Consider the following 18,938-nt stretch of genomic DNA (forward strand, 5'->3'; position numbering starts at 1 on the left):
AGTGGCAAAGTTGACAAGTAGGGCGGCGGGCTCGTAGTGGAAAGTGTACTGCGCTCGAAAAACGCAGGACATTGAGAAACTCTTCACCCAGCGAGGCGTGAACATTGCTCATTGGTCAAGTCAAGCGCCTCAGCACTAATCCACGGCAGGGCTGCCGTGCGTATGATACTCAGTAAACAGGTATCAACCATGTCCGCAGACTGTGGGGAGCTTCTGGGCCCAAGGTCCCCCCCACCTAGGAACCGTCCCGGGGGAAGGCAAGGACCCCTCGCGGAAACAGTCCCCGACAGGTTGCAAACTCATCACCAATGGTATCTGTGTTTGTCCGCTTGGGACAGCACCACGTGAAGACGGTGACCAACCGCGTACGCGACTCCCGTACAAGCCATGGGCAATGACATGTCAATAGATACCGAAACACCCAAGCTTACTGATGACGACACGAGTAATGGGATTTAATATGAGAGTAAGGACACGTGACAATGACGGTGCATACAGTAAAGTGCACAGCTATGATGGCGTAGCGAAGCCAGAGGGACTTTCCTGCTAGTTGGGAGTGTTCGAATGGATAAAGTAAGACTTAGCTGAACCGACCAAGCACGTAGAGACCAGAGGCTTCTCTTCTGTGTTGACTTCTGTGTCCCACAGCTGTATATGACGTCCCGGTACGTTATACCATACCGGGCGCACCACGCGTGTCCAACCGTGGCGGCTCACAGGGAACCTTTCCGCGGTAAGGTCTATATCCGGTTCGCCATTATCCGGAACAAAGATTTGCTCCAATACAGCGGGGTTCGAAGTAGAGGGAGTCGCTTTGAATGAAGGCTTGATGCACTAGCAGCGCAAACACTACTCAGCACATGGCGTGCAAGTATTATATGTCTATGCGACGTCTAAACTTAGACAATTAGGATAACAAAATAATGTCTAAGGCCTAACGTTTAGTAGACTCCAATTACCATAGCAATATCTGTGCTAATGTAACGCTACTGGCCTTGCATTAAGGCTGATTTAACGCTGGTTTAGAATTTGACGTAGTCTTCGCCCATCGCAGCCTGCGCCGACAACCAGCGTTCGCTAAGCCACGCTCCAGAGTTCCTCATCCTACCAGGATCATAACGCGCAGGACCTCTTCGAAGCACTTTTATGCGCGCGTTATACATGGAACTTTTCAAATTCGGCCCGTTTTCAGCGGTGCGCGTTATACACCGGAAATACGGATATACTTCGCAGATCTGTCGGATATGCTGCTGCGGGGGATGCAGACACAGTGACCGGCAATGTGGAACGTCAGCGGCGTTTTGGGCCCATATTGCTAGGAATGAAGCCTAAACCCGAGGTGGGGTTAGTTGCAGAAGTTTGCGAAGGCTGAAGGTTTGTGAAGGACAAGTGTGAAGGTTCTCTCACTTGTCTCTTCTGTTTGTGCGGTAATTTCTGGCCCGTGTAGTGCTCTAGCCGGAGGTAATCCGTACCGCATGGAGTTCGGTCGAGCCCATCAACGCTTGCGGTCCGTGTGCTATTCAGTTCGCCGTACCTCGTTGTCATGACAACAGTGCCGTGCCGCATCCGTAAAGCGTGAAAATGCAACAGTGTGAACCGGGCACAACTCGTGCGATGCGTGTACTTCTCCGTACGTCGTTGCCATGCCAACCGTGCCGAAGCATTAAGCACTGTGCCAATCCTAATAATTCGGGGCTTTACGTCGCTATACAACAGCGATCATGAGCGACGCCACAGTGGATTAATTCTGCCCACCTGAGGGTTCTTTAACGTGCGCCGAAATCTCGACACATCACATTTAACGTCCCTCACGGAAGACTGCGTGTCTGAGCAACTTGTACCCTTCCACCAAGTTGCCCCCGTCCTCGCCTGGGGTTTGAACCCGCGACCTTGGGATCAGCAGGCGGACATGCTACCAAATGAGCCAATGAGGGCGGCCAAGTAGGCAGCACATGTCGTCTGCATTTATTTATTTTTTGCTTGCTGGTCTTTCCCACGGAATCCCATGGATTTGTTGAACCCACTTCGCGGAAATGTTAATTTTCACCACAGAAAGTTACTTCTGTACTCAATACTTCTTCCCCCATTCCCATCAGTGGCAGGAACACTTACACCAACATTTCCAAAATGCCCCAGGAAAGACCACTGAAGAGACAGGAATCAGAATATCTTCCCGTGACGTGTCAGCGTTGCAGCTCCAATCTCTCTTCCTGCAGACAACAGGAAATGAAACAGCGCCGCAGCCGTTGCTCTTCTACATTTTCATTCATGATTCCAAAGCAAAGGCTACAGCAGCTTAAAATTTATTGTAAGGTTAAAAGCTAGTACATTTAGTAGAAAACTGTCATATCGTATGAGTGGCACATCTTCGAGCGGACAGGCTGTCGATAAAACTTTACTTTTAAAAACCCCATCTGAAATACAGGCCAAATCCTGGCTGTAGCAACGATTCAGAGTAGGTCCCTATCCAAAATTATGCTAAAAACACTTGTCGGAACCTCATGCAGGGGATCCTAGATGCCTCGTAAATGAACGATTGCTACTAAGACAATAAGTTTCAGGGTCTCGCTGCAAGCTCTCGTACTAGCTCAGAGTGGAGCTCTGGTCGATTGCTAATGCTCTGAAACTTCGGACTCTTGTACTTGTTGTAGATTACCTGAAAGTAGTCAAAGGCATGCACAATGAGGCTCAATGTACACTTCTTGACTTCGAACATTGTGACTACAGTTGAGCCCGTTTATAACGATATTGACAGGAACGCGAAATTCGATCGTAACTATCAAGACATCGTTACACTGCCGAGCTCGTTTATAACGAACCTCACGGTCACGGAAAATGCGTTCGCTATAGCTGAAGTTCGTTGTAGCTGGACTTACTTGAAAGTGCACATAAAATGCAGTTGACAATACTTGTCTGCCTCAACAACGCCAATCCAATAACAGCACTTTCAAAGACCACCAGATTCTCGATGTGCGCATCGTCCAGTCCCCGCGCGTGCACCAGAAGCTCGAGCGAATATATATATATATATATAATCATATATAATATAATATAATCATAATATAATCATAACACGATTGTTTGTCGATTTTCATGTGTTTTGCCGGTCGCTGGGAGAATTCTGATCGCTATACGCGAGCAAACGCTTTCATGACTATCGTTATATCGAAGTCTTGTTTACACGAATTTCAATGGGTGAGCTGACAGGAACCAACAATTTGATCGTAATGTATTAGAGTTATCGTTATATCGAAGGTCGCAGTAAACAAGCTCAACTGTACTACGTATTACAGTGGAACCTCAATATACCTGGTCAACCTGCATAGCAGAGCTATGGATGCAGTGATTGCGGCCCCAATTAAACAGCTATAGAGGCCCATGTACGAGAAGCTCAGGATCTAACTATGGGAGATCATATTTAGACCATTGCATTTTCCGGATTTTGAAAATAGGGAGGGGGTGGGATAAAAACAGTGTTTCATTACAGGAGAGGGCTTCTCGCATTTTAGATTAAGACAAGACATGAAACAGCCATGCTGAGTGTACAGTGCCAATATTGGTAGCTGAATCTGCAGTTTGACAAGTTATACCTCTGCCAGATGGAAACAGATACGGCCTTTAAAGCTATGGCATTAACAAAACGCCGTAGCTGAAATACGGCCTTAAACCCTGGGAGACTGCCAGATGGCATCTGTGAAGGCGTTTTGCAATGATGACTACACTGATAAACACATCTGCGAACTTTGAATGAAATGTTGTGAAATCAAATTTGTTCTGACTATGAGCACTCAGAAACAATGTTTTGGCTTGAACTTAGCCAATTTGAAACAAAATACAAGAGCAAATGATATGTTTTGAAGCGATTTCAATGCTTTGTTGTGAGCGCACAGTTTTGGATGCAGACGACGCACTGGGTGCAGTGGTTCAAGGGTATCACTACGAACTGATGTGATATAATGAGAAGCAAAGTGCAAATATTCACCAGAAAAACTCAAGGTGTTCAGCACGAAAAAAGTTGGCAGAACATTACATCTCAAAAACATATTTCTAATAGAAGAAGATCTTCACCATCTTGTTCATGGCTTTGGTAACGAGACATTGGCAGTTTTAGAGGAACACCGTAAACTTTCTTGCGGGAGCTCTGTTGCCCTTACATCTCAGTTTCGTCGCAAAGTCCGTCTGGCAAGAACTTAATGACCGTATGCACTTAAGGTTGTAACCATTAAGGATGTAAGTGCGCCTGTCTGACAGGGGTATTAGTTTTCGGGTTTTACCGTAAGTGACGATGATGCAAATTGGGGGGGTAAAAACAGGTTTTACACTACAACACAAGGCCCCTTACTTGACAAAATGAGGAATGTACTTTTGGCTAGAGTCACATACCTATCAAAAGTACACATGGGCCTAAAAAAAGAAAAAAGAAAGAAAGATCTGCTTTCTGGAAAATCACCTCGATGCTCTCCGAACGTTACAATTAGACATGACTAAAGCCCCAAGCTCCATTTCACTTTTACCTAGCCTAAACTTTATTTCCCCCCCCCCCCCCCCCGATTTCCCCAGGATTCACAAATCTGTGGGATTGTGTGGGTAGGAGAAAAGCAAGCAAAAAAATAAATAGAAGTGCAGCCCTCTCCGAAGATCGAGCAAAGAGAGACTCATCCTGCACGCTCTGTCAATCTTACTCGGGGAAATGCTGTTGTTAAATTTCCTTTCGGCATCACACATTCAGCCCTGTAAGTGCCAGCGTTATCAGGGGTGACAGACATTGAAGTCGTGACTGATCGGGTTTAGCCCACGAAGATGTCACAGATCGATTGAAATCCTTGCCCAATTCCGTAATACACTGAATATTCCGGAAAAAAAAAAAGGGAAACAGCAGGTCCTGTGAGACACGGCAAACTCCACAAAATTTTGCAGAATCGCGGAAATCAAGGGGCTCTAAGCATGACTAAGCACATACAAAAGGAATGCCTCCATAAGGAGAGCGGAAAAGAAATGCGAGCCTCGCAAAAGCACCAACTGCCCTCAACCAACGCCACCTAAATACAGAAGACCTGCTTACTGCCTCCTCACCTTCTTTGCTACCTGGATCTATAAAGCCAGAATTCGTCTGCTACAGCAATTCGCAGTTCTGAATCTGTAGACAAAAAGTCTTCCAGGCACGCTTTCCAGAAAATCAGCCTTGAGAAAGATATGGGACCTTTCTGCTCTTTATTTTAAAGATTTCCCACCCAGTACGTGGGGACATCCAATCGCTACTTGCAGACGACCGTGGTTCGTCTCCATGACTAAGACCACTGAAAGCACGCTCATGATTGGCTACCGCCATTGAAGACACGATCCTGATTGGCTGACTCTTAGTTCCTAGGTCACAACGACGAGTAAGCAGGCTTTCTTTACCCAGGTGGTGTTGCCTCAACGCATTCCTGGATTTTGGCACAGTTGGGCACTAGCTTAGGCAGGAAAGGCACTTCAACAAAAGCATGGGTGCTCAACAAAGAGCAACACTGTACTCACGTTTTGACTACTGGAAGAGGCAGACATAACCAGTCGGCACATTTTGCTCGCAACCGGCTCCATCTCTTTCTTCGTGTAACGGCCATAGTAGGCCAAATCTGTTGTCCAGTCGCCGTCATCAACCATTTGCAGTGATAGCCACAGACTTGTAGCAGCTAGCAGAGAAGGGCGGATGTGAGCCATGCTGTAGTCCGTGACTGTCAGCTCTAGGAGGTACTTGGCCATGGAGTGGACGGTCACAGTCACCTGGAACAGAACAGAACATTCTTTTTTTGTTAAATTCCGAGTGAGCGCCGTGAAGCAACTGGTTATGAGTAGAGCTTGAAGTTCTCAGGAAATTTTTTTTCTTTGTAAATTCGGGGGGTAAAAATCTGATAAATAAACGTGTGCACTAAATTCGTGCGAATTCAGGTAAAAAAGCTTGCAGTATGCTAAATCTGGGGAGAAATCCGGCTCAGTTACTCAAATCAACTGTAGTGGTCCGGTACAAATGGTGATTTAACTGCATTTGCTGCCAAACAAGTAAGTTAGTGCATTCCTACAGACATCCCAGTGAGGGCAATTTGCCAGGTAAAAATCGGGCTTCACCTGAAAGAGGTAAGAGGTAATTCGGTGTGCAGATTTGGGAAAGAATCGGGTAAAACCCTAAAACTTCAGGTTCTAGTTATGAGTGGCGTGCACACATGGACAGATGGGGAGAGGACAGCAGGAAGGAGCGGGGGGGCAGGGGGGTCAGTATGCATCGTGGGCCGACTTCAGGGGGAACTGTGCCGACAATTGTCTGGAAAGTGTGTTGGAAAACCCAGGGAAAAACTTCGGACTACGACCTGCTACTATACTAGAGACCTGAACACACAGAAAGCTCCCAGCACCGGGGCAGTAGTTCTTGCAATCGCTGCATTCGCTATGGGAATTTGCGCTAGCTAGCACTATTCGGTACCACGTGATTTGCAGAAACCCCGGTGACGTATGGTGGGTATGTATTGTATATCAAACAGATTCTCCCAACAGTCTCGTTCTTTTTTCACCCATTTTGAATCGTTTTCTTCGACAACCTGACATTGCCTTTCATACTTGTTTTAGTGTAAAATAGTACCAAATATCCATCACTTAAAGTTAGTCACTGAAATATGGATCTTCAGCACGCAGTGAAACTGAGCATCGCAGCAAATATTTGGACCTCACAAAAAAAACCATAACAGCCTCACCGGGCACAAACACTGGGCTGAGGTGACATCTTTTGGTCCATCAACTGGAAGCCTCACAATGTCTGTTTCAATTTTACAGCCACAATGTACTTCCATTTTACAAACGCTTTCTCCATAACCGTAATAACCACTATAGTAACAGGACTAATGAAGTAGGAATAAAACCGTACATTGCCTGCTTTGGAAGCACGACGAAGGAAATGCAGAGGCAGTGGCCGACCCAAGCTGAAGTCTAGGGCTTCCAGCATGACGATCTCCATCTTGAGGATGTCCCTCTTTGTGAAGGCATTGTCAGAAATGTAGATATAATCCATAATGTCAGGAGAATACATTTCTTCATATTTGGCAGCAATGAACATAGCTGTCACTCCTATCAGCTGCAGCTTAGAACGGGAAATATTTTCAGCCTGAAACAGAATAAAGATAACTCTCAGATATGACCAGGAGTGTATGTGTGCACCCATCTGTTTTAGTTCCTCTCGCTAAAGGCTCAAAGCTAGAAAAGTCAAGTCGCAAATATTAAAACAGCAAATCCCATAACCTGCTGCTTTCCCGGAACTGCTTTCACACTTCCGACACTCAACTGTAACCGAACTGTACGAATTATTTTGTTCGCCTTGCCAATGCAAGCAGGGTGATTTCATTTATAATCGAACAAGGTGCGGAAGTCACGTTTTTTTGATCCAGTCCAAAAAAATATATGTTGGAAGGAACCTCAAGTGATGCAAAATGCGCCGCATGCGAAGCCCGTGGGGGCGATACTTTCCTAGAGGGAGAAACTTTTAGGTTGCATGGCCGCGCATTCCGCTGGGCCGACCTTTGACGGGGCCTGGAGCCACCAATTTTTTGGTAACGAATCAGATTTTTTTTTGTCGTGAGAGACAAGGCCGTTGTCTATCACAGTGATTATAAGGAAGCAGCTGTCACGCAGAGTTCGTTCTCCAGGAGATCCCAAACTCGGCAGGAACGTTCAAAAATGGCAAATTTTGTTACGCTATAACGTCAGAACCTTCAAAAACGTCAGCATCTTCAGAACGGTACGTCCCACTACATTGCGGTTATAACTGCAATCGGAAGCCTTTTAAAAGGCCTATCAACTGGTGTACAGCTCATTACTATCAACTGTACGGTTATGCTGCTGCAGTGCTGAGAGTAAGGCATTGTAGGCAAATTTTCGTGCTGTTTGACCCCAAATATCTCAAAAATGCAATCTTCGTTTTCCATAATTTTTTGCATAGAGCTTGCCCTATCCCTCCACTTTGCCCCAAAGAAAAGACATTTGTACATAATTTGCTCAGACGCGTGGCAATTTTTTTGGCACAGCCACCTCCGCTGCCTTCCGGCGCGGTTGCTCTCCGTGCCAACACCCTTTGTGTAATTCTCCGAGACGTAATACTTCAACTTGTCGAAAACTTGGAGTGGCCGGTTGTTTGCTCTCTGTCAGTTTCTTCACGAGTGACCACATTTATGTATTTGGTGCAGCACTGTACTTTATTTACATATACGTATGTATGCACAAAAATAAACTGTACAAGGGTATGCAGAGCGGTGGTTCCCTTAACCTTCCACAACCTAGGGGATGCAGCTGATATTTTATGAACCACTTTGTCTTGTGTTGTTCTGAGCCACAGCAACCTGCTGCGAAGATTAGGGATTGGTTTTGCCACCTTCCACGGCTCAAGCTACAGTGTCCGGTGCTTTTCTACGTCGCTCCTTGAAACACGTATGAGAACAACATTTGGGCAGCGCGATCTAAGCTTGGACACTAAATCATCTGCTGTCTGAACTACATCAACGGGGAGCACCTAAGGTTGTGCACGATAGCAATATGCTTAACGTCGACGACGTCGCACGCATTTTTGCCATGGCCAGGGGCGGAGAAGAGCCACCTCCGTATCCTTGGTGTCCTAGATATTTCAAACGCCTGGTACCTGTTCTTGAAATGTGCGCTCGCGCGATGAGATATGCATACACATTCTGCGTACACGGGCACATTTTCGTCCACCCACTCATCGATCATCTCAAGTGCCAACGTTGAAAATGCGGAGTCGTGGCGCATGTCATCACTTACTACTGCAAAGCTATGCGTCCTGCTCGTTGTCGTCATTACGCACGTGAATATACTAATCTGTTTTCTTCCAGTGGTAGCTTTGCACTGCGTCAGGTACAACCACTGTCCAATTCTCGGCAAAGTCAAAATTAAACAGCACAGTCTGCGGTCGCACTGATGTCTTTTCTTTCCTAATTGCCTCCTTTTGCACGTCCTACACGTATTTACGACGTATGCGCTTTGTTATCCACAGGAAACAGGTATCAAGGATTTCGAGTGGCAGATCTTTCTTCGCCAGCCTGCCTTTTTCCCACAATGCCAGTTCCACATCACCGGACTCATGTAGCTCAAGTCTGCAAATGGTGAAACACTTTTCTTGGGCATAAGCTGCACTCACCCCTTTCGTGCTGTTCAGTGGCAGGGCTACACATACACATAGCCTTCAGTCGCTCTTCACTGAAACTTCCTTCCGAAATACTGTTTATGGCGTTCACACACAGGGAAAAGTTCGCACAGTACGGGCACACACATTCCTCCCAGAATGGGCTTAGATACCCATTTGGGCTGCAAAGAATAAAACTAAGTCCTAACTTGCTCGTCGGATGCGCTGTCTTGTACTGTCGGTAGGCCTCCCGTATTGTGCGCGTCATGTATCGCTTGGCAGTTCTTTTTCCCTCCGTCGTTCACTGTGACCACATCGCGAGGTCTTGGGCTCTGCACGCTGCAATCTAGTTCATCTTTAGTGTAATATTCCAAGGCGTCTGCCACATATTGGGCGTAATTTCGTTTCTTGACACGTACGGATCAGGACATGACCAAATTCCAGCCTCAGCTTGAAGCTTCTTTGCCTTGAGCATTACGTATTTAGTCGCTTCAGGAAATCAGTTTCTGTATGTCACCAGTTGAGTAAGATGATGGCAGGAGGGTGAGCAGGGGACACTTTTCTTGAATGCCGCCCTGGCGTTCCCACTGTTGAAGTTGGTCCTCCGGCAGGAACGACTGTGGAATCTCTTCGCTGTACGCGAGGCTCACCAACTGTCGTGCTTTCTTCGAGAATTCCTTCTCCAGCTGGTCGGACTTTCGTTTTGCATATGATGCCTCGTGCTTCACCTGGCTAGAAGGCTTGAAAGGGGAGCTCTCGAGGATGGTAGTAGCAACACTTTCGTTCAGCATTTCAACATAATCCTTGTCTCGTCTGTGTGTTGGATCGTCCGAGCTCCCGGACGAAGATCCAGCTTCACAATGTAGCTGCGCTGCTCTTAAGCTCCGAAAATGTGCAACACAGTTCCCGCACAGGTAATCCGTTTCGAGCACGTCAATGGTCCCACATGGCAAAAAAACATCTTTGACTTCTTGAAGACCCGGGTCACGCACACACCGAAACGTCTTGTTTAAATACGCTTTCTTTTTGTGCTTTCATCCATAATCAGCACACACAACACGGCGTTGACTGTACGTTGGTGTAGCCATGCGTAGTCCCCGTATTCATAGGACCGGGGAGGACAATAGCACTGAGTATGTTCAAACCAAGCGCTCCGCTGCTTGTGAAACGTCATACCTTCCAAACACAGTAGTTTCCAGAATACACAATGGGACGTATAGAGAGGCGCTATTTGGGAGGTCGGGGCAAAGCGTACTACCTTGAGCGGTGTATGGATTGGTACCACGTTCAAGGTTCTGCAGCTTCCTTCAGACTTTCTCAAGTAAGCTTACTAGCACTGGACAAAATCTCTGTGTTACGGCCCCTGCGGGAAAGATACGCTTCGATGCGGACAGCAGACACTGCCCTGAACCTTGAACGGCGTGTGAATTCGCAGCCCGGTGAAGGTTACACAGCGTTTTCTTTGCTTTCTCAAAGCCATATTCAATCGGCGAGAGAAAATCTGTTTGTGGCATGCGCCGCAATGTGCTTTCGAGCACGATAGAAAGGTTTCAGGATGCGCTATTGGAAATGACTATACAGATTCAGGATGAAGGTGCACAATGCCACCTGTCGCTTCACAGAGCATGCATGAGACACTGTACTCGGGAGGATAATGCAATGCCCAGCTCACTACACAGGGGGCCTTTAGCGGTCAAGCCGTTAAAGAAACAAACAAGGAAAAGAAGAAACAGCGACAGTGCATGCACGGGGAGCAACCGCGCCGGAAGGCAGCAAAGGAGACTGCGCAAAAAAAAAAAAAAAAAAAAAAAATCGCCAAGCGTCTCAGAGCAAATTATGTACAAATGTCTTTCCTTTGGGGCAAAGCGGAGGGATAGGGCAACCTCTATGCAAAAAATTGTGGAAAACGAAGATGGCATTTTTGAGATATTTGGGGTCAAACAGCGCGAAAATTCGCCTACAATGCCTTACTCTCAGCACTGCAGCAGCATAACTGTACAGTTGACAGTAATAAGCTGTACACCAGTCGATAGGCCCTTTAACGGGCTTCCGATTGCAGTTAACCACAATGTAGTGGGCCGTACCGTTCTGAAGTAATAGCGTAATAAAAATTTGGAATTTTTGAACGTTCCTGCCAAGTTTGGGATTTTCTGAAGAACGAACTGTGCGTGACAGCCGTTTCCTTATGATCACTGTGATAGACAACGGCCATGTCTCTCACGACAAAAAAAATCAGATTCGTAACCAAAAAATTGGTGGCTCCAGGCCCCGTCAAAGTCGGCCTGCGGGAAGCGCGCCCATGCGGCCTAAAAGTAAAGGGAAGTATCGCGCCCACGGGCTTTGCATGTGGTGCGTTTTGCATCACTTGAGGTTCCCTCCAACATATTTTTTTTTCGACGGGATCAAAAAAATGTGACTTCCGCATCTTGTTCGATTATAAATGAAATCAGCCAGCATCATTCAAGTTTCTCAGTAACTTTAGATCAGCAATACCGCAACACAAAAGAGACAGCAGTGTCATCCATCGCGTGACTACAAAAACAGTTTCTCTCTCTCTCTCATTTTCGGGGTTTTTCACGTTTTACCCCAAGTGCCGATGACAGGAACCGCGGGGTTAGAGGAATACAGAGGGCCATCCAAAAAAAATTCAGATTAAGACATCTGATGAAAGTGTGTGTGTCATTATACCGAATAGCACGAAAGGTTTTGATGTGTGCAATGTTTCCCAGAAAAAAAACTCACATAAACATAGCTTCGCGCGTTCACCCTTAACTCGCCACTCCAGCTATGACGAGGATGAGGAGGTATGATGCCACGTCACCGATGACGGTATAAGGAGAACTCGTTCTGGTTCGCCGGTCAGTGGGGGTCAGCGCCTTGTCCCTTTAAACCTAAAACCTGTTTTGCCAGTTCTCCCGGAGAATTGGGGATAGAAGGAGCGGCCAAAGCATTACTGAGCAAGGAGAAAGGCTTTATCAGAACCCCGAACAGTCGAGTAGCAGACGACAGCGGAGTAGTAGACAATATTTCTCTAGGCCAATCAGCGAGCGTTCTCCTTATAGCGTCAGCGCAAGGTTCCAGGCAGATCACAGGCTGGTACTGCTCTTCACCACCGTTGCACACGGTCACTTTTTGCGGCATATTTTAAATTCAATTTCTGCAATAATTATGACTCTGTGGTGTAAATTACTTCGCATGATGCATCTTACTGGCGTACTTAACAGTTTTATAGGAAGAGAACTAGGTGTTAAAAATGACTTCTGTGCTACTTTAAAATGATTTTTACAGGGTTTACCTCTAACATACAACGCTTCGTTCTTATTCCACGATGCAGATGAGCCACCGTGATTGCTAGAGAGAAAACACTTACCGCCTGTAAGTATCTGTCTAAAACAGCAATGGTAAGGTAGAGTGTCTCTTGGAGCAGGTTGAACTTTGCGTGCACTTGGACCAACCAGTTCACCAGGATTGAACGCATGTTTGCCTTGATTTCACGCTTGTTCCCAAGGAAGTTGGGTCTGATTGGGTACTGCAGCTGTAAGGGGGAATTTTCGAGTATCAGTACCAATGGGAATTTGGGAGAGTTGATGACACAAATGATGGATAAGTAGGGTTCTTCGTTTTCGGGTTTTATGATTTCTCAAATTCTGGAAAAGGGGGGGAGGGGGGGGATTCGGGTGCTATTTCCACACGAGAATTTGGGGTGAAATCGTGAGCTACGATCTCTGTTTGTTGTGTAATCGGGGAGTTATCAGGTGAAACAAATGGCATATGAAACAAGTCACTGCCGTGACACTAGGACAGTAAATGACCGTGGTATTCAAACAGTTGTCCAAGCTCCACAAAAGCTCATCTTCTCCTGCAGGAAGGGATTATAATAGGACAAATAGGTTGTCACAAATAGCTCTCTTTGCTGATATTATGGTTCCCTTTTCCGACGGTTTACCTAGAACGACAAGTTGCCACACTGTCATAACTAGAGCCTGAAGTTTTAGGGTTTTACACGATTCTTCCCCAAATTTGCACCCCGAATTGAAGGTTGCCCCTTTAGAGTGAAACCCGATTTTTACCAGGCAAATTGCCCTCTCTGGGATGTCTGTAGGAACGCACCAACTTACTTGTTTGGCAGAAAAATGCAGTTACATCACCGTTTGTACCAAACCACTACAGTTAGTTTGAATAACTGAGCCAGATTTCTCCCAGATTTTAGCGTAATAGAAGTTTTTTCACCTGAATTCGCATTAATTTAGTGCACGTTTATTTACCCGATTTTTACCCCCCGAATTTAGAAAAAAATATTTCCCGAAAACTTCAGGCTCTAGTCATAACATGTCTGTCCGTGTTCTTAACTTCTAACTGTAGCCAGCATGTCAACAATGGAGTTCCAGCAAAAATACCCCTTTCGTCGTATTTCCCTCGATATTCATTTACAGTCCCAGTTGGGTATTGGATGCTTGGTCGGAAAGTACTAGAAAAAATGTACTTCAAGTAATATATTCACTTGAACTTACAACGATGGAACAACACCACACTATGTTTGGTGTTTGCTCCAGCACCCTAAGTTCAAGTTAATATGTACCAACTACCTATATTGTACCTATTATACCAATTACCTACTGCACTCTTCCAAAATATTTTTTCTGCAAAGCAGAACTGTCACAACATTAATTTCTAGTTCAAGGTCTATCTAACAGGCATGATCGAGCAGTCCCACATTGAATTTTAATTTAATTTGCTTCTCAGGGGTAGCTTTAAGTTTCCTCACCGGAGAAGCTAAGTCTTCCACAGTGGAGTAGAGAGTGGGAATATCTGTGCACTGTTCACAGGAGACAGACTTAAAAGCTCTTAGCTACGTCATCTGCTTTTGCAGGATCTGAAACTACAGTCGACCCCCGTTTATCCGGACGGTGCCGTTCCCGGCGAAATCGTCCGGATGCCGGGGCATCCAGATAAATGAAACGACCGAATAGAAACGTCCTACAGAGCAAGGTTTAATTGAAACACAGAAATCTCGTCAATGACAGCGTCAATGACAGCTGGCACCGCCTTGCTGCACATCACCGGAGGCAACAGCAGCAATCACACCGTCATCAGTCATAGCTGCACACGCGTCATCATCCTTATCAACGTCAACGTAGTTAGAAACTGCAGCATCATCTACGGCAGTCGCAGTGAGCCTCTGCATCAGGGATCGCAGCTCAGCTAGGGGAATGTCTTCATCGACCAACGGGCCGTAAGCAGCAGGCTCTCGGGTTGGAGTTTTCCCCTCTAGAACCGGACAGTTGCTCCAGATATTTCCAAATTACTCGACTGGTCAACGTGACCCAACGCACACAAATAGAAAAGGGGGTCATCGTGCACGGTTGTCTCCCCTATACGGAGGAATGTAGGTCCCTGACGTGTGACGGGAATAACCCCAACACAGAGAAAAGGGTGACGAAGCCGGGTCAGCGTCTCCTCTTACTCACGGTAGTCCGGATAACTGAAGCTGGATTACAAGAATTTTCGACTTTCGTTCCCTGGAACTCTTGTCCGAGTCCGGAAGCTGAAGTCCGGATAAACGAGAACAAAATACATGGAGGAAAATCCGTTCCCGTGCCTTTTGTCTGGATACCGCGGGATCCGGATAAATGAAGTCCGGATAAACGGAGGTCGACTGTATTAAGACTTATTTATATTACAAAATAGAGCTTCATTTTAATCGAGAGTGGCAGTCTTAGTCTGTTCTAGAACTAGGGTTTAGTGAAATATGAAACAGGAGAAGCACTTCGCCTCTTTCGATGCAACATCAAGGCAACTTTTTTTTCACTGTTTAGACTGATTCTTCTAAAGGTAAACTTTACACGCCCAATGCAAAGGCAGAGTTGCAAGAGTAGAGGCACTTCTCTGCAAATAGCTGTCCATAGTACCCAGCATTGGAAGTTGTGCACACAGTTCAACACACCTCGAGTTCAGACAGATAGTTGTAGATTTCTTTTGCGTATTGCGAGCAAAGCTGAACGTTTCCACTGTCGAGGGCATCGATGTCAGTCACTTCTGCAGGCAGCATAGCCGTAGAATAAGACAGGGGCTCGGCTGGTCTCGTGTCTGCTTCTTTGACAGACAACTTGCTGATAGACAGGATGGAATCCTTAAATGAAATGACAAAATTAGAAAGGAACCCAAACAAAACCTTCCACTCTGCAGTCATACTTCAAATTGAATCAGAAATATGTTAAGGGCATTTTGCTTTGTTAAATCTGTCACCTGCATTGAAAACTCAGACACCAACAGAACATGAAATGCAACGAGATACTGATGGTCCGACATTAAATACCCAGAATCTTTTTTTTTTTTTTTTTTTTTTCAAAATATGTTGCCAAGCATCCTTCTTGAATCACAGGTTCCAGAAAGCAACTGGCTTGTAGATGTAGTGTAGGTACCCAAACTTCTGGCTAATATTTATTTTGCATAAAATTAACCTGAAATCATAAACCCTTAATAAAGCATAGCTGAAGGCAGCACTAATAACTGCCTTATTTTCTGAGATGCGGTCTAAGTCTTATCTAAGTCTTCATCCCTTCATTAGGCGCGCTTCTCTTAGTATGTAATTAATCGGTCATGGTATGCTAAATCAATCTTTCTCTAACCTGACAAGAAAAGGAAAGCTCTACTATTTGCTACAAAGCACAAATGCAATATCCCCCAGACTTACAGCACTATGTTGCCGATTCTCCTTGGCCAGTGGCTTTGCAGAAACATCTCGTTTTGCCAAAGAGTTGCTTTGGGAGAGCTGCTTTGAAAGTGTGGCATTCTGTGCCAGAGGTCGAGCCTGGTGATTAAAGACATAGGGATCGAATGGCTGTTTCAAGAAACCAGATATTGTACACTCACTGGTTTGAGCACGGGGACATTCCTGTTTGTACTTCCGAGTGGCCGCGGCCCAACTTTCTGTTGCTGCAGTGATGGCTTCTTGAAGGCTGCTGTTGCTGAAGTGTTGTCTGAGGACAAAACCTGTAAAATCAGAGTTGCGTCACTGTGAGGGTATAGCCATATGCAAAAGCTTGAGGCAATGCAATCTAAAGTATGGTGGCAACAATGGGTACTGTGCATAAGAGGCACCATGCATCCATTGAGGGTGGTCCTTACATAGTGCCAGACCTGTAAAGTAATTAATTACAAGTAACTGAATTACTGTAATTAATTACTTTCCTAGTAATTAATTACTACCAAAATTATATTAGGTTTTATGTAATTGTAACTGTAATTGAATTACTTTTACAACTAACGCATTTTGAATTACTTTTGGAATTACTTTGAACGCTATCTGGGAAGGCCCAATGCTTAAAGTTTGGGTCAGTTCCACACAGTTTTTCTTTTTCCATTTTTTTTTCACAGTGATTACCCAAAGACTCGGTACAGATTTTTTTATATTTGAATGTGGAAGGAGAAGAACTCTTGCGCCATGGGAAAAGGAGTACGAATTGTGGGTATCGACCCGCACTTCAGAGTCGTTAGAGTGCTTGAAAGATCTTCCTTGTGTGCTCGAGGTGTTCATGAAGTACAATGTTGGGCTGCCCAGCAGTGCACCAGTGGAGCGTCTGTTTTCGGTTCGTGGTTTTGTTATGACAAGGAGACGTGGCGAGCCTTACAGACAAGAACTTTGAGAATACCTTACTCTTGAAAGCCAATGGACGTTACAAGCTGCACTCATGATCTGCACTTTGTTCACATACCTAAAGAAAGAAAGCCTTTTGATTGTGATGTTTGGTGTTTTTAACATGGCAAGAGACTTGTCCTTGTGTAAGACTTCTCTAACTTGTTTTTCTACCACAAGCACAACTACCACCATCTTTCAGGACATGTGCGCTAAATGTGTACATCAAATCTTGCAGTTTGCACGTCGTTTGCCCGTTGCAGTCAACTTTGAATGTAATTCAGTGTAATGCAATTACTTTTCTCAGTAATTGTAATCATAATTCAATTACTTTGGAAAAGTAATTTTTACAGGTCTGCATAGTGCTTGGTCACACCAATGAAAATGAGAGAGAAGCAAACTTTAAATTATGGCGAACTGCACTGGTCGTATGCAGGAAAGGTTTGGTTTGAATGCGCTTGTTAAGCTGGTCACTTCGGAGCAAGGTGCACCGTGTTTCATTGGCTCTTTGTACATTCTTACACTGAAGCCACACTGTAGCAGTACAATGCACGAAAACGACCAGTGGGATGTGCCATTAGAAGCAGTATAGAGACCAACGGCACTCCCCGAAAACGAATTTATGTGCAAGTTAATATCTTCGGGCAAATATTTGCAGCCAAGGAAAGCCAACTATTAATGTTCAAAATGTCCAATATTAATGTTCAAAATCATTGTCAAAAAGCATTTTGTATACAACTTGGGTGCAGCTTGCAATTGCTTCAATTATTTCAATTCTGAAGATTTGGGAGTGCACTGGAGACCCCCCTGCTGGTGACACAGAGCATGCAACAACTATAATGACCAGGGACTCGCTATGAACAGTTTTTATACATATCCACAACAGTGGCGTAGCAGGAAAAAAAAAAGGGGGGGGGGGGTCAACACCCCAACCCCGAAATCGTAGTTTTAGTCGTGCATCTGGGAGAGGGAGATATCCTTCCTCCTCCTCCAGTAGAACCCCTCCCGAAATATATTTCTGGCCACTTTACTGATACACGACACTGTTTTTTTTTTTTTTTAAGAGAAAAAATATAAGCCAGGGAAATAACCGAATGGGCCATAGCCTACCCCCCCCCCCCCCCCTTCCACAAAAACAGTGAGCCGACCACGTTAAATTTTGCACTTTCTATGCTCATCACTCAAATTACAGCGATCAGTGTCCATGCTATGAAGGGAGTTGCCTCAGGACAGGAGTCGCCGATATTCGAACAGAGACTGTTGTTGTTCTGGGCACAGTCCTCACCACTAGCATGGTATCTAAAGGGTTAGGTATGACGTGTTAAAGGTTTTCGGCATGATTTGAAATGCGTCCGACATAGGTATAATGCGTAACCCTTTGTCCCTCATAACTCTTAAAAATGTGTCACTCCAAACGCTATTATGTCACCGTCCATTGAGATACAAGTGTTGTTCGGTAAGCAGCATTCCAAGGGAGCAATTTATTCACTACCAGCGCGCTAAAGGCCTATTCCCATACCGTCGTAATTTCTGAAGAAAATTATGGAAGGAAAACACAAGCTCAGAATGCCCTCAGTGTGCTATCATGCTTCTTGTATACAGCGCATAAAAGGGTAGCCTCCACATTATCATGCAGGACATTATCTCCTACAAACGACACATAACGTTCAATACCTCCAAATCGTATTGTTTATGGGCAGTTCATAGACAGCAAGGGCTTCATGCCTGAATCAGTGCCTGTCGGTGGCTCAAGACTAAACATGCATGCGCCTTGAAATGTTCGCTCCAATATAAGACGGGCAAGATAAGTCTTCAAAATAATCTTCAGTGTAAAAGTATCCTGCAACTTATGTGCTGAATGCCATTAGCTGGTGCTGGCACGGCATGAGTCATCCCTTGTTCTAGCATTTCAAAGCGTTCCAAAAACACTGAGCAGCTGAAGTGATACGAAGTAACTTACGGAGCGTGCTACTCTTGTTGCCATCCTCGAGGTGAAAATTAGGAAGAACAAACAAGTGGATCACCCCGTATTTCCGGCACTGACTTCTACCTTCTTGTACTGTTCCCGAGCTCTGCAGGCACTACCGCTGCTGCCGCTCCACTGCCTGCTAAACGGATTCTTCTAGCCTCCTTTTAAAATGGCCG

General features: G+C 45.4%; 1 protein-coding gene across 1 annotated transcript; it reads right to left on the minus strand.

Moving 5' to 3' along the window:
* Nucleotides 1-2,287: 2,287 nt before the first annotated feature.
* Nucleotides 2,288-18,931, minus strand: LOC135399288 (G2/mitotic-specific cyclin-B-like). The gene is made up of 8 exons (XM_064631131.1): nt 18,754-18,931; nt 16,031-16,150; nt 15,852-15,968; nt 15,102-15,287; nt 12,528-12,692; nt 6,896-7,132; nt 5,518-5,763; nt 2,288-2,656 (listed from the first exon to the last, which is right to left on the minus strand). Exons 1-8 carry the CDS (start codon nt 18,775-18,777, stop codon nt 2,558-2,560), a joined length of 1,194 nt encoding a protein of 397 aa, XP_064487201.1. The 5' UTR covers nt 18,778-18,931; the 3' UTR covers nt 2,288-2,557.
* Nucleotides 18,932-18,938: the final 7 nt, after the last annotated feature.

This window comes from Ornithodoros turicata, chromosome 6 (assembly GCF_037126465.1).
Source record: "Ornithodoros turicata isolate Travis chromosome 6, ASM3712646v1, whole genome shotgun sequence".
NCBI lineage: Eukaryota > Metazoa > Arthropoda > Arachnida > Ixodida > Argasidae > Ornithodoros > Ornithodoros turicata.

What these genes read in the sequence shown, in the direction of transcription:
- LOC135399288 (XM_064631131.1), bottom strand. Translation starts at nt 18,777, where the DNA reads ATGGCAACAAGAGTAGCACGCTCC. An exon ending in CAACAAGAGTAGCACGCTCC is followed by an intron (nt 16,151 to 18,753) that starts GTAAGTTACTTC and finishes CTGATTTTACAG; the next exon opens with GTTTTGTCCTCAGACAACAC. An exon ending in ACTATCTGTCTGAACTCGAG is followed by an intron (nt 12,693 to 15,101) that starts GTGTGTTGAACT and finishes TCCCCCTTACAG; the next exon opens with CTGCAGTACCCAATCAGACC.